The 16,090-nt window shown below is 46.6% G+C and overlaps 1 protein-coding gene across 1 annotated transcript in view; it reads left to right on the forward strand.

The window, feature by feature from the left end:
- Positions 1 to 1,847: 1,847 nt before the first annotated feature.
- LOC126456469 (carboxypeptidase B-like) overlaps positions 1,848 to 16,090 on the forward strand; it is a 50,143-nt gene continuing 35,900 nt past the window's right edge. Inside the window, exons 1-3 of the mRNA XM_050092220.1 lie at positions 1,848 to 1,928; positions 2,195 to 2,327; positions 11,367 to 11,576. Of these exons, the coding sequence (XP_049948177.1) occupies positions 1,848 to 1,928; positions 2,195 to 2,327; positions 11,367 to 11,576 (424 nt within the window). The remainder of the gene's footprint in view (positions 1,929 to 2,194; positions 2,328 to 11,366; positions 11,577 to 16,090) is intronic.

Genomic DNA, 16,090 nt, shown 5'->3' on the forward strand with positions numbered 1-16,090 from the left:
TCCCACACACTTGAATAATATTTTAGAATGGGTCACACGAGTGAGTTGTAAGTAATCTCCTTTGTCGACTGATTGCACTTCCCCAGTATTCTACCAATAAACCAAAGTCTACCACCTGCTTTATGCATTACTAAGCCTGTGTGATCATTCCATTTCATATCTCTACAAAGTGCTACACCCAGGAATTCGTAGGAGTAGGCCGATCACAACTGTGACTCATTGATATTGCAGTCATAGGACACTAAGTTTTTTTGTTTTAAAGGTGTATGGTTTCTGAACACTGAAGGCAAGCTGCCAATCTTTGCACAACTTCGAAATCTTATCAAGATCTGACTGAATATTTATGCAGCTTCTTTCAGACTGCACTTCACTACAGGTAACTGCGTCATTAATATACAACATGGAAAGAGCGGGATGGCGCAGTGGTTAGCAAACGGGATTCGCATTCGGGAAGCCGACAGTTCAAACCGGCGTCCGGCCCTCCTGATGTAGGGTTGCTGTGATTTCCCCACATCGCTTGAGGCAAATGCAGGGATGGTTCCTTTGAAAGGACACGGACGACTTCCTTCCCCATCCTTCCCCAATACGATGTGAACGACGACCTCGCTGTTTGGTCCCCTGCCCCCAAATCAACTAACCAACCATACGACATGAGCAACAAGGTCCCAACACTATTCCCTGTGGCACACCCGAAGTTACCTCTACAGCTGACGATAACTCTCCATCCAAGATAACATGATGTGTCCTCCCTACCAAAAGATCCTCAATCCAGTCTCAAATTTTGCTTGACACTCCAGTACCTTTTACGGAGCAAACTCAAGTAGCGTCGTCGGTCCGGATGAACTGACGTCGCCGGCCTGATTCGATTCGCGGGGCGCAGTTTACGTGATCTCTGGTGTAGCGTAATCCGAATAAATGTGGTTCCACTTGCGATAGCACAACTCCGTCTAGTATTACTTTTTCTCAAGAGTAGTTGACGATACCAATATTATTTTTCGAATTTTGGACAGGTTAATATTATCTCAGTTGCTTTTCTGAAAACGGTCGTATAATTTTATACACAGTATGTTATATTTCAGGTTAAACTTTAGGAAAAGGAATTACATTATGAAATATTTTACTTTTGATGTTATTATCGATAAGTACTAGTTCTGAATGTACAGTTAAAATTATTTTTTAGAAACATTTGAATTTACGAATTATTTGCACACTTAACATTTATATTATTAATTTCGGAGTCCTGTACTGTTTACTACGTTTATTTATGGATTCATGTATGAAACAATAATCGAAAACTAGCAAGAATTCATTTATTAAGAAAAATTGTAAACCCTTTGCAATATTGTTATTTCCGCAGAGTGTGAGAGTTGTAAGCTTGCCTCTGATGTGATAGGACTTTTTTTTATAATAGGTGCGTACAGTGTAATTCGTTAATGTGAAAAATCAAATTACTGTGTGATACACTAAAATGTGAGAAAATCAGTGGAAAATATATTTACGTAAGAAATTCGGCAACAACAATCTTCCAATTTATTTAGTTCAAAACAACCATGAGGACCTGATGTTAGATTTTTAGGATCAGGAATCATACCCCTACACAAGGAAAACTGGAGCCCTCTCAGCATGAGAAGCTAAGTGAACTTGAAAGTTTATTGCAATCTTCGCTGCTCTCAAATCTTCATAAAAGACTTTGCTTATTAATTACTTGGACTGGGCATTGTTTAAGTTGGACAATTGATGGAAGAAGGAAGGAGGGGGGGGGGGAGATTACACATTGCACTACCTGCTGTAAGAATGTGGGAGACGTGTTTTTAAACGGCGCCTGCCGCGGCGGCTGAGTCCGCCGAATGACATCGCGCTGCTGGGCGGCGGCAGAGGTGTCCGGAGCGGCGGACGGCGTCTCCGCGGCCACCTGGGCCGGGCTGGCCGCGCGTGCGAACGACCGCACGGGGTCAGGGACCCGGGCTGCTGCCGCTATATAAGCGGTGCCCGAGGCCTCCGCCCGCCCAGTGCTGCCATGGCGACGCTACACCTGCTGCTGCTGCTGCTGCTCGCCTCCGCGGCCGCCGCCTCCACCTCCGGCGACGCGGGCGGCGCCGCTGCCGGCTCAGACGCCGCCCCTGAGGAGGCGCCGGCGGCGGTGACGGTGGTGGACGACTCGCGGCTGCCCGTGGAGGCGGCCGTCGCCGAGCAGCAGGAGGCGGCGGCGGGGGCGGAGGCGGAGGCGGCGCTGCCCCGCGTCTCGTACAGCGGCGCCCAGCTGCTGAGGGTGACGGCGCCGGCGGATGCTGCAGACAACGTCCGCGTCGTCCTCCGAGACAATGAAGGTGCGCTAAGCTGCAGCACAAAATTTGTCGGCAGACGGGCCGTGCACTGGAACGTCGAGCGTGCCGAGTTTACGACGTCACAGGGCGGAGTAGCGCGTTGGGGAGTCTCTCCGTGCAAAGCAATGTCCAGCATGGCAGATATTCCGAACGTGCGTTTGAACCTTGACGAATGAGATGGCAGAACGCCGCCTACGTCACATGCACGCCATCTCCCTTCAGTGCTGTACGTGCAAACTATGTTGAATGGTTATAAAGAACCGTTTGAGCACCTGCAAATTTTGCGCATATACACTAGAGCCAAGGAGATTGGTACACCTTCCCATTATCGTGTAGGGTCCCCGCGAGCACGCAGAAGTGCCGCAACACGACGTGGCATGGACTCCACTAATGTCTGAAGTAGTCCCGGAGGGCGCTGACACCGTGAGTCCTGCAGAGCTGTCCGTAAATCCGTAAGAGTACGAGGGGGTGGAGATCTCTCCTGAACAGCACGTTTCAAGGCATCTCAGATATGCTCAATAATTTTCATGTCTGGGCAGTTTGGTGGCCAGTGAAAGTGATCAAATTCAGAAGAGTGTTCCTGGAGCCACTCTGTAGCAATTCTGGACGTGTGGGGTGTCGCATTGTCCTGTTTGAAATACCCAAGTCGGTCTGAATGCACAATGGACATGAATAGATGCAGGTGGTGAGACAGAATGCTTACGAACGTGTCACCTGTCAGACTCGTATCTAGACGTATCAGGTGTCCCATATCACTCCACACCATTACGGAGCCTCCACCAGCTTGAACCGTCCCGTGCTGACATGCGGGGTCAATAATTCACTAGGTTCTCGCCATAACCGTACAAGTCCATCTGCTCGATACAATTAGAAACGAGACTCGTTCGGACGCGCAACATGTTTTCTCTCAATAGCCCAATGTTCGGTGTTGGCGGGCCCTGGCGAGGCGTAAAGCTTTGCGTCGTGCAGTCATAAGTGCACACGAGCGGGCCTTCGGGCACTGAAAGCCCGTATCGATTATGTCTCTTTGAATGGTTCGCACGCTGACACTTGTTGATGGCCCAGCATTGAAATCTGCAGCAATTTGCGGAAGGGTTGTACTTCTGTCATGTTGAAAGATTCTCTTCAGTCGTCGTTGGTCCCGTTCTTGTAGGAGCTTTTTCCGCTCGCAGCGATGTCGGAGATTTGATGTTTTACCGGAATCCTGATATTCATGGTACAGTCGTGAAGTGGTCGTACGGAAAACCTCCACTTTATCGCTGCCTCGGAGATGCTGTGTACCATCGGTCGTGCGCCGACTATAACAGCACGTTCAAACTCATTTAAATCTTGATAACCTGCCATTGCAGCAGCAGTAACCGATTTAACAACTACGCCAGACACTTGTTGTCTTATATAGGTGCTGGCGACCGCAGCGCCCTATTCTCCTGTTTACATATCTCTGTATTTGTACACGCATGCCGATACCAGCTTCTTTGGCGCTTCAGTGTAGAACAGAGTTGTGATGCGCAATATTGCCTGTTAGTTAAAATCCATATGTGTATGTACTCGGTTTCTGAGCACCAGCAAATCGAGGATCTCTCGAAAACCCGTCGTTAACTGTATGATTCGTTGTAATAAAATGACGAGGAAGGTCATATTCGTGATTAAATTTTTTTTATTATAATAATCGTTTCTCCCTATGCAGGTCGGCGGCAACAAAATATTTTCGCATTCGTAGGAGAAAGTTGACAATTGGAATTTCGTGAGAAGATTCCACCGCAATGACAAACGCCTTTGTGTTAATGGTGTCCATTCCAAATCTCGTACCACGTCATGATACTCTCTCCCCTAGTTCACGATAGTACAAAACGTGCTGCTCTTGTTCCAAAATCCTGCTACATATCGGCGCTAATGATATGGGACTATAATTTAGTGGATTAGTCCTGCTACCTTTCTCGGGTATTGGTGCGACCGGTGCAACTTTCCAGTCTATGGGTACGGAACTTTCGTCGGGCGAACGGTTGGCTTCAAATGGCTCTGAGCACTATGGGACTTAACATCTCAGGTCATAAGTCCCCTAGAACTTAAAACTACTTAAACCTAACTAACCTAAGGACATCACACACATCCATGCCCGAGGCAGGATTCGAACCTGCGACCGTAGTGGTCGCGCGGTTCCAGACTGAAGCGCCTAGAACCGCTCGGCCACCAGCGACCGGCCCGAACGGTTGTATATGTTTGTTCAAATGGTTCAAATGGCTCTGAGCACTATGGGACTCAACTGCTGAGGTCATTAGTCCCCTAGAACTTAGAACTAGTTAAACCTAACTAACCTAAGGACATCACAAACATCCATGCCCGAGGCAGGATTCGAACCTGCGACCGTAGCGGTCTTGCGGTTCCAGACTGCAGCGCCTATAACCGCACGGCCACTTCGGCCGGCTATATGTTTGTTAAGTATGGAGCTATTGTATCGGCATACGCTGAAAGGAACCTAATTGGTATACTGCTTGGACTGAAAAACTTGCTTTTAATGAGTGATTTAAGTTGCTTCACTACTCCGATGATATATAGTTCTAAATTACTCATATTGGCAGAAGTTTTTGATTCGAATTATGGAATATGTAATGCGTCCTCTTTAGTGAAGGAATTTTGGAAGGCTGTGTTTAGTAACTCTGCTTTGGCAGCACTGTCGTCGATAGTATAAATGACGAAATAATTTTTCCCTCATGAGGAGAACTACTGTAAAGTTGTATCCCACTATTTGCAAAGGAACTTTTGTAAGTCTATGTGCTTAGTGGCTGGAGATGGTACTTTCCTTTTCGCCTTATAACATTTTCATGGATATCGAAGTTTTTAGTTATGTATACTACAGACAGAACAACCTAACTAGCATATGGAAAAGTAGGAAATGTACGTTTTAATAGAGCTAATATAGGAATTTTTCGCCCGTCTATTTCGTCAATAGTCGACAATTGGCGGTGGAGCGCGTTGAGATCGCGTACACGACGCTGCGGCCCACGTACCTTACGCACCAGTAGCATCGTTTCTGAGCATTCAGCAGCGCGTTGAAGTCGGCACGCTCAACGTTCACGTTCGAAAGCACGGCCCGTGTGCCGAATGCCTTGGGTTATCCTCTCACACTCAACACTGTTACCAGTAATATGCGACGCTCCTGTTGGACCAAAACATTACAAACACTGGTCGTCAAACTGGGGCCTGCGGGGCGCATGCGTCCCGAAACGAGTGTTCGTCGGCCACTGGGTTTCTGCAGTATTTTCTAACACGAGTAATACGCTTCTAACAACTGGCAGCAGAAGCAAAACACGTCGACTAACGTCAAGTGCTTCTTAAGAGAGCATTCTTTTTGGTGAGTAACAAACACAAATACTTACAGAGACAGTAATATTTTACGATGTACTTCATGTTAACTGACGTTGTTAAATTTGGCCGTGAGTAAAGTAAAGTTTGCCTCTTTGCTAAGTGGCCCAGCGGTAAGTAGTGCGGCCACTGCAGGGTTAAAAGAAGTCAGAGGGGAAATTTTTTCACGTGTGTCTTCCAGTGTTGACAACGACAATTCAATGAGCGTGCGCAGCTAACACAGATCAGCTGCTACGGCATAAATTTCAAACAGAAGTAACATGGGTTTGTAAATGCGCATTACACAGCGTGAACATTAATAAAACCGACAAACTGCTCGGACGGATTCATGACTGGAAATGGAGCAAAAAAGGTCCTCCGAACTTTTGTCCGGAAATGCATCGTTGCCATGATACGTGCCACTGACGAATGAAGGTTCCTCTGGCCACTTGCCGTGTGTTCCTTACGTGTTGCATCTGGTATGGATAGTAGCGGTTGTCAAGCACGATCACATAATCGTATTTCGGCTTACACCATGTTGACGAGCCACTTGCCTGGAGCTGGAGCTGGGGTTCGTCTCAATACTCCGTAGAAACCGGTCCCACAAATCTGGTCTAAAGTGGCGAATGTGTTTACCTCAACATTAGTTGGTTACTTCCAAAAATCGCGCATAATACAACAGATAAAATCTAAACCCTTTTATATCTAAATCTAGTGCCTGGAAATCAGGAAAAGAAAGATAGGACCCTGTTGGGAAGACACTGGCACCGGCTGCAGTACTCACTTAGGTGCGTAAAATTGGTCACTGTGTAATACTCCGAAAAAAATGCGTGTAGTTCCAATACATTATTTTCTTCTTCATTGAAAATATTTGGTGTGATACCTTATAATATGACGATTCACAATGTGTAAGTCGTAGCTTCCTGAACTGTGATTTTTAACTTTCAAAATCTTTTCTTAAAGAATTTACTTTATTTACTAGCGATTCATCAAGAACATTAACACACTATGTGAGCGTGGAAGTAGTTTCCAAGGAGTAACTGATGGAAACAAATTAAATTTCAACCAATGGAAATTTTATTCATAAAAGCCTTTTCAAAAACAGATTTAAAATTTATAAGCAGAAAAGCACCCTCGAAATATCAAGTTACAAATTAACAAATGTGAATTTTATTCCTAAAAGCTTTTTCAAAACAATTTTAAAATTATAAGCAGAAAAGCACCCTCGAAATATCAAGTTACAATTTAACAAATGCGAATTTTATTCCTAAAAGCTTTTTCAAAACAGATTTAAAATTATAAGCAGAAAAGCACCCTCGAAATATCAAGTTACAATTTATTCAGAGACAGAAATAAAAATTTTTTGTTACAGTAGGAGCCTTCGGGCTGAGAACCTTCCGCTCCCTTTCAACAAGGCCGTAGTCACGACCGCTCACAACGACATCTGAAAAACTACACTGGTGCAAATCTGCAACACGCCAGATTACTTTAAACTAAAAATTTTAACAACTCACACAAACACATTAACTATGCTCCCCGTAAGAGGGATGGAAGTGGTACAAACACTCACACTAAGAAATTATTTTCCACCAAAAGGGCAATTTGTTTTTAAAAGGGCTCTTACGGTGGAAGGGGGCAACTTTATAGAAATGACTATTTAAATAAAACCCATGAAATTCAGACTTACATAAAGTGTACAACATGCTGTACATTACACATATACAGCCTCGCAAGATGATAGGCAAGATAAAAACATATTTCAGGAATTCGGCCTTTACCTTAATTCTATAAATTCGTTAACACCGAATCCGACAAACAGACAGACACTAACTGCCTAACAAATGCAGACGGGAGACAAACGAGCAAGCTGGGGACGACGCTACGGTCGCAGGTTCGAATCCTGCCTCGGGCATGGATGTGTGTGATGTCCTTAGGTTAGTTAGGTTTAAGTAGTTCTAAGTTCTAGGGGACTGATGACCTCAGCTGTTAAGTCCCATAGTGCTCGGAGCCACCAAGCTGGGGACGAGAGACTGACCAAGAAAAAACTGCGATGTCTGGCGAAGACCTGGCACCGGACCCCCAAAATGCTCTCCCGAACCGTCCGCTGCCAGCCACTTCAACGGACGCAGGAAGGCGCGCCGATCTCCCGTCTCACGGAGCGCAGCTCGCACCGGCCAGACCGATGTGGTAGATTGGCTCCTGCTGCTCTCGTGTCGGCGCGAAGCCACTACCCCTCGTATACGGCGCGGCCCACAGGACTGCCGTGGCGACCTCACATGCGCCGACGATCAAGACGGACAAGTCATCTTGTGTCCCAGTGCGCGAGCGACTAACCGATCGATCCAACCGCCAATGCCCATTGCCTAAACAAACTCGAGCAGTCTGGCTGCCTAGCACGTACTAGCACTCCGGACGACAAGTAGACACTGACTGCCGCACACTGAGCCGGCTGACCAACTGAACTCGCCGAGACTGACTGACTGACCCAGCCTCACTCCGACTGACCATCTGCCCCGACTCACTTCGACTGACAGACTCTCTCTACAGAGCTCATAGCGCCCCTTACGTGCACGTGAACAGGCAACCTTTCCGCTTCCCCACCAGAGGGAGACACCAAAGCTGCGATTAGCACAGCGGTGCCACCGCCAGAAACGGAGAGCGCGCTTTTCAAAACAGCAAATTTTTTACCACGGCTCACTTCCATCAATAACCATGACTTGCTGGAAATTGAATATGTCTTTGAGTGGCCATTTTACCTCCACCCCACCATTTAGTTACTCAGCCCGAGGTATCACCCTGTAGTGTCAATATCGGCTCCTAGGCAAAAAAAAAAAAAAAAAAAAAAATTACGGCCACTGACATAACGAATGAATTGGAACGTCACCGACATACTTTTAGAGGGGTAGTATGGACCAAAACAAAAGAAGTCTAATAAACATGGGATCTAAACTGCATAGGTTGAGAGCTATAAGCGCCCGCATCTCGTGGTCGTGCGGTAGCGTTCTCGCTTCCCACGCCCGGGTTCCCGGGTTCGATTCCCGGCGGGGTCAGGGATTTTCTCTGCCTCGTGATGGCTGGGTGTTGTGTGCTGTCCTTAGGTTAGTTAGGTTTAAGTAGTTCTAAGTTCTAGGGGACTTATGACCACAGCAGTTGAGTCCCATAGTGCTCAGAGCCATTTGAACCATTTTTGAGAGCTATAAGCACTTGTCTATCTTCGCTACTCTGAAACACAGCTGGCTAGCCTTGAAACACTTCTAAATATTAAAGTAGCCCTGGTCTTACTTCAGTGAGTGGCTGCTGGTGCTGCGTAAGGTAATGATCGCCGACAATACATGGCAACAGGATCCTCTTAGCATCGCTTTGCAATTAACAATTTTGGGCCCACAGTAGTCTTCTTCCATATTAATTCCTCGCGATGTTTTTTTCACTGTGCCCAATTAACACCGTAATTGTGCCTGGTCATAACATACGGTTCTTCCAGTTTGATAGCTTGCAATGGGGCGCACTACATGCCGCTAGCGACCAATACGCCTGACCGCCTCTGTCAGACTCTTACTGTACCGGAGCTCACGCCGGACCCAACAGTCCTGTGCGCGTCCGCGCCCATCGACATTGTTCCCTTCTTCAAATACACCCTTTGAATGTTTACAGTAGCAAATCGCCTTGACTAGACCAGCGTGTACCAGAGTGTTGGTACATAACTCTTTTTTCAGATATTGCATTTAAATTACATAATCATATTCGTTCATTAAAAAAATTTACAAAATAGTGATGAAATACTGTGGTGACCAAAATTAAAGCAGCAAAACGCTATTTCCCCGACTAATTCAGGATATAATCATACAAAACTGTCAACAGATGTCCGTACAATCGTATTCTGCACAGAAGATAGCATTCGGCCAACAGACACTCACACCAACAATGATGTCAGGGCGCCTGTCAAACGGGGTAGTGTTTGCCGGGTAGTTCCACATCCACAGTCGCTGTGCACGCAGTCACAGAGGCTGCAGTATGGCAAGGAGACGACGTCTACCACTCTCCCTGCGGTGGAGGGCCAAGGGAAAAATGGAAGCAGGACAGTCGCAAGCTGATAGGGCCCGACGGCTTAATGTGAATCGTACTGTTGTTTCTCGGATGTGATGACATTTTATAGAGACCGAAACTGTATCCCGAAGACCAGGGAAGGGCCGGCCACATGTGTCATCAGAAAGAGGGAACTGTTATTTGGCTGTAAGGGCACGACGGTACCGCGTTGGTACTGCACGGCAACTGGGGTCTGACCTGTCAGCATCCACTGGACGTGTTGTATCGAGGCAAACGCTGTACAGAAAGGTTTCAGCAGAGTGGCCTTTACTGCCAGAGACCTGCTGTACCTGTGCCTATGACGCGTCTTCACAGAAGGGAACGTGTAGAGTGGAGTCGTCAATATGCTACCTGGACGGTCGAACTATGGGCCAATGTTCTTTTCACAGGTGGGTCTCGAGTGATTCTCGACGGAGTCGCATCTGGAGAGAACGTCGGACAAGATTTCGGGTACAAAACGTTGTGGAAAGAGACCGATATTGAGGAGGATACCTAATGGTGGTGGGCGGGGATTATGTTGACCACTCAAACACTTCTCCATAAATTGTAAGGGTGAATCGGCAAGGTTCAACTGCTGTCAGGTATCGTGACGAGATTTTGGCACCTCATGTGTGATTTGATTGTAGCGAGGTACTTTGGGCCCAGAGGCCCAGACTTCGTATTGATGGACGATAGCCGGCCGAAGTGGCCGTGCGGTTAAAGGCGCTGCAGTCTGGAACCGCAAGACAGCTACGGTCGCAGGTTCGAATCCTGCCTCGGGCATAGATGTTTGTAATATCCTTAGGTTAGTTAGGTTTAACTAATTCTAAGTTCTAGGGGACTAATGACCTCAGCAGTTGAGTCCCATAGTGCTCAGAGCCATTTGAACCATTTGAACCTGCATCGGGCATGGATGTGTGTGATGTCTTTAGGTTAGTTAGATTTAATTAGTTCTAAGTTCTAGGCGACTGATGACCTCAGAAGTTAAGTCGCATAGTGCTCAGAGCCATTTGAACCATTTTTTTGATGGACGATAATGCTCGACCTCATAGAGCACGGGTGGTTGATGTTTTCTTCGAAACGGAATATACTACACGCAAGGCGTGGCGTGCTCGCTGTCCCGATTTGAATCCCATGGAGAATGTCTGCGATGCACCACATCAGCATCCATCAACTACTCTCCAAGACTTGCGAGCAGCTCTGCAGGAAGAACGGGCGTTACTGCCTCAACATCAGACTGATGACATCATTCACAACATGCGTCGTTGTCAGGTCTATATTGCTGCCAGAGATGGTCACCCCCCATACTGAGCACGTTAACCAGTTGTCGGATTTGTGTGCAAATCCGTCAAGTTGCAAAAAACGAAGAACTTTTTGTCTGCAGTTATGCACGTTGCAGTTACTTACGTTGTGACTTCTTCACACTGTTTCTTCTTTACTATCACCTCTTAATACTGTTTTGTGGCAAAATAAACGCAGCCTTGCAAAATTTCCGTTTGTTGCTTTAATTCTGGACACCAGTGTGTATTACATAAAAAAATAATCCAGTACTCAAAATTACCACATTAATACAGTAAAAATGTCTCGTGTCAGACACTGTGTTGTTTTGTGAGTGGGGTGTGTCCGGTGTGTCGGCAGACGTGATGGTGTGGAGCGACGCGCAGGCCAACGGCACGGTCTCGCTGGACGTGCTGGTGAAGCGGCCGGGGGCGGCGGAGGCGACGCGCCGCCGTCTGCTGGAGGCGGGCGCAGCCGTCGAGGTGGCCGTCGACGACCTGCAGCGCGCCATCGACGAGGAGAACCCGCCCATGTCCGACGAGGACCTGGACGATCTGATGGGCCGCAACGGTGAGTCCGCACCCAGTCCGCTCTCTGCCGCCGCCTCTACTGAGGGAAACGGAAAAACGTTACACCACGGGACATCAGTCGGATAGTTATCAAACCTTACGAGATGCTCATAACATAACGGCTACCTTCACCCCAGTCGGAACTGGTGTCCATCATCGACATCACTATCAGGTGTCATCACGACGTCCACGAGTGCACTCTTATATTCTTTATCTCGTGGCAGCAAACGGCCTCCGAATGTTATCTTAAGGAATTTCTTGTCAGATCTGGAACAGGTGCTCTGTCAGTTCATAAAGATTAATCGGTTGGAGTCTTCCACGGAAACATTTGCATCTAAATTACATAGATACTCCGCAAATCACGGTATGGCGCGTGGCGGACTGTACCACTACTTGTCATTTCCTTCTCTGTTCTACTCGCAAATAGAACGAGGGAAAAACTACTATCTATACTACTGGCAATTAAAATCGATACACCATGAAGATGACGTGCTACAGACGCGAAATTTAACCGACAGGAAGAAGATGCTGTGATATGCAAATGATTAGCTTATCAGAGCATTCATACAAGGTTGGCGCCGGTGGCGACACCTACAACGTGCTGACATGAGGAAAGTTTCGAGACAATTTCCGATCGATTTCTCATACACAAACAGCAGTTGACCGGCGTTGCCTGGTGAAACGTTGTTGTGATGCCTCGTGTAAGGAGGAGAAATGTGTACCATCACGGATTGTAGCCTATCGCGATTGCGGTTTATCTATCGCGACATTGCTGCTCACGTTGGTCGAGATCCAATGACTGTTAGCAGAATATGGAATCGGTGGGTTCAGGAGGGTAATAAGGAACGCCGTGCTGGATCCCAACGGCCTCTATCACTAGTAGTCGAGATGACAGGTATCTTATCCGCACGGCTGTAACGGATCATGCAGCCACGTCTTGATCTCTGAGTCAACACATGGGGACGTTAGCAAGACAACAACCATCTGCACGTACAGTTCGACGACGTTTGCAGCAGCATGGACAATCAGATCGGTGACTGTGGCTGCGGTTACCCTTGACGCTGCATCACAGACAGGAGCGCCAGCGATGGCGTATTCAACGACGAACCTGGGTGCACGAATGGCAAAACGTCATCTTTTCGGATGAATCCAGGTTCTGTTTACAGCATCATGATGGTCGCATCCGTGTTTGGTGACATCGCGATGAACGCACATTGGAAGCGTGCATTCGTCATCGACATACTGGCGTGTCACCCGTCGTGATGGTATGGGGTGCCACTGATTACACGTCTCTGTCAGCTCTTGTTCTCACTGACGGCACTGTGAACAGTGGACGTTACATTTCAGATGTGTTACGACCCGTGGCTCTCCCCTTCATTCGATCCCTGCGAAACCCTACATTTCAGCAGGATAATGCACGACCGCATGTTGAAGGTCCTGTACGGGCCTTTCTGGATACAGAAAATATTCGACTGCTGCCCTAGCCAGCACATTCTCCAGATCTCTCACCAATTGTAAACGTCTGGTCAATGGTGCCCGAGCAACTGGGTCGTCACAATACGCCAGTCATTACTCTTGATGAACTGTGGTACCGTGCTGAAGCTGCATGGGCAGCTGTACCTGTACACGCCATCCAAGCTCTTTTTGACTCAATGCCCAGGCGTATCAAGGCCGTTATTACGGCCAGAGGTGGTTGTTGTGGATACTGATTTCTCAGGATCTGTGCACCTAAATTGAGTGAAAATGTGTTCACATGTCAGTTGTAGTATAATATATTTGTCCAATGAATACCCGTTTATCATCTGCATTTCTTCTTGGTGTAGCAATTTTAATGGCCAGTAGTGTATATGCTTCCTTATGAGTTCTAATTTTTAGTACCTTAGGAGTCCTAATTTCTAGTATCTTATCTTCGTGGTCTTTACGCCGAATGTACGCTGGAGGAAGTAGAATCTTTCTGCAGTCAGCTTCAAATACCGGTTCTCTAAATTTTCTCGTTGGTGTTCCCTGAAGAGACTGTCCATGGATTCCCGTTTGAGTTCCCGAAGAATGTCCGTAACACTCGCGTGTTGTTCGAACCTGTTGTTGTTCTTGTGGTCTTCAGTCCAGAGACTGGTTTGATGCAGCTCTCCATGCTACTCTATCCTGCGCAAGCTTCTTCATCTCCTAGTACCTACTGCAACCTACATCCTCCTGAATCTGTTTAGTGTATTCATCTCTTGTTACCTACCAGTAACAAATCTAGCAGCCCGCCTCTGAATTGCTTCGACGTTTGCCTTTAATCCGACCTGCTACGGATCCCAACCACTCGAGCAGTACTCAAGAATACGTCGCACTAGCGTCCTATATGTGGTCTCCTTTACAGATGAACCATACGTTCCTAGAATTCTCCCAATAAATCGAATTCGACCATTCGACTTACCTACCACAATCCTCACATGCGCGTTTTATTTCATATCGCCTTGGAACGTTACTGCCAGATATTTAAACAACTTCACTGAGTTAAGCAGGACATTTTTAAATGCCATATCCGAACATTACAGGTTTGTTTTTCCTACTCATTCGCATTAACTTAGATTTTTCTGTCCTGTATCCTCCTGCAGTCACTCAATTGGTTCAAATGGCTCTGAGCGCTATGGGACTTAACATCTGAGGTCATTAGTCACCTAGAACTTAGAACTACTTAAACCTAACTAACCTAAGGACATCACACACATCCATGCCAGAGGCAGGATTCGAACCTGCGACCGTAGCGGTCGCTCGATTAGAGACTGAAGCGCCTAGAACTGCTCGCCCACCCAGCCAGCTGCAGTCACTCAAGGCGATACCCATACCGTGCACCACAGTAACGTCAACAAACAAAAGTAGACTGCTGCCCACCTATTCCGCCATGTCATTTCTGTATATGGAGAACAAAAGTGGTTCTGTTACACTTGCCTGGGGCACTTCTGACGATATATTTGTCTCTGATGAACACTCACTGTCGAGGACAACCAACCGGATTCTGTAACTTGAGAAGCATTCGAGCCAGTCACACATCTGTGATCTTATTCCATATGTTCGTAAATTCTTTAACAGCCTGCAGTGGGGCAGCGTGTCAAACACTTTCCGGAAATCTAGAAATACGGTATCAGCCCATTGCCCTTCATTCATAGTTCGCAGTATATCGCGTGAGAAAAGGGCAAGATGAGTTTCGCACGAGAGATGCTTTCTGGAACCATGCTGATTCGTGTACATAAGATTCTCAGTCTCAAGACAGTTTGTTACATTCGAAGCGAGAATGTGTTCAAGGATAATGCAGCAGACCGATGTTAGGGAAATTCAAATGGTTCAAATGGCTCTGAGCACTGTGGGACTCAACTGCTGAGGTCATTAGTCCCCTAGAACTTAGAACTAGTTAAACCTAACTAACCTAAGGACATCACAAACATCCATGCCAGAGGCAGGATTCGAACCTGCGACCGTAGCGGTCTTGCGGTTCCAGACTGCAGCGCCTTTAACCGCACGGCCACTTCGGCCGGCGTAGGGAAATTGGTCTGTAATTTTGCGGGTCCGTTCTTTTGCCCTTCTTGTATAGAGCAGTCACGTGTGCTTTTTTCTAGCCTTCCCACTGCATAGCAGACGTGTTCTATTGATTGAGATATTGAGATATCAGAGGACTGGACAGTCCAGTCAACGAGCCATACGTTCCTCAGGCGTTTAGATTGCGAACTACAGTGTGGGGTCTTGCATTATCTTGCTGGAATGTGCCATTTGCTACCCCACTGGTGAAACGTATGACAACAGGGTTCACTGTTCTAGCCACATACTGGCGAGCATTCAACCTTCCCCCACGAAGGATAACACTCGTTTCACAACTCTTTCTGCAAACGTGACGTCATTTTGATGTCACATGCAATATCGACGAGCGCAGGAACTGCTATCGACTTTCGTTAGCGTTCGACGCGGGCCTCTCTCGCATGGCTAACAGCTCACACATCTCCTAAGCGGCAGAAATGTACTAACCAGAAGTGACATCGGTTTGCAGGAGGACTTGTGAGATGAGTGTATGCTCGAAATATTTGTGACGAGATAGAATGCGATTGTTATCGTTCGTCGTTTCACTTGCAACAATTTAAGCTGTCCTCTTAGGTTCTTGCCTAAGCACACATTCGGAAATGGTCACTTATTCGGAAATAAACAACCAAATATTTATTTCATCTTTCGCTCTCTAATCTGACGGAAATGTTAAATAACATCGAATATTGCAGAAACACTGGTATTACATTCATAAGAATGGCCCAGAATGTATTAACAAAACTAACATCTAATATCGTGTATAATTTCATGTATTGACTAGTTCCATGACCATGGAGACTTCTCCTTAATTTGGCCCCACGGAACAATAAATAAATAAATAAAAATAAATAAATAACATAAAAAATATTTGCATGTTGTAAAATGCGAATCTACATCCTTTCACTTTATAAACCACCATAGTATTCATTACGCTACCAACATTCACGTAATGTTTGCCTT

Source organism: Schistocerca serialis, chromosome 2 (genome assembly GCF_023864345.2).
Source record: "Schistocerca serialis cubense isolate TAMUIC-IGC-003099 chromosome 2, iqSchSeri2.2, whole genome shotgun sequence".
Classification (NCBI taxonomy): Eukaryota; Metazoa; Arthropoda; class Insecta; order Orthoptera; family Acrididae; genus Schistocerca; species Schistocerca serialis.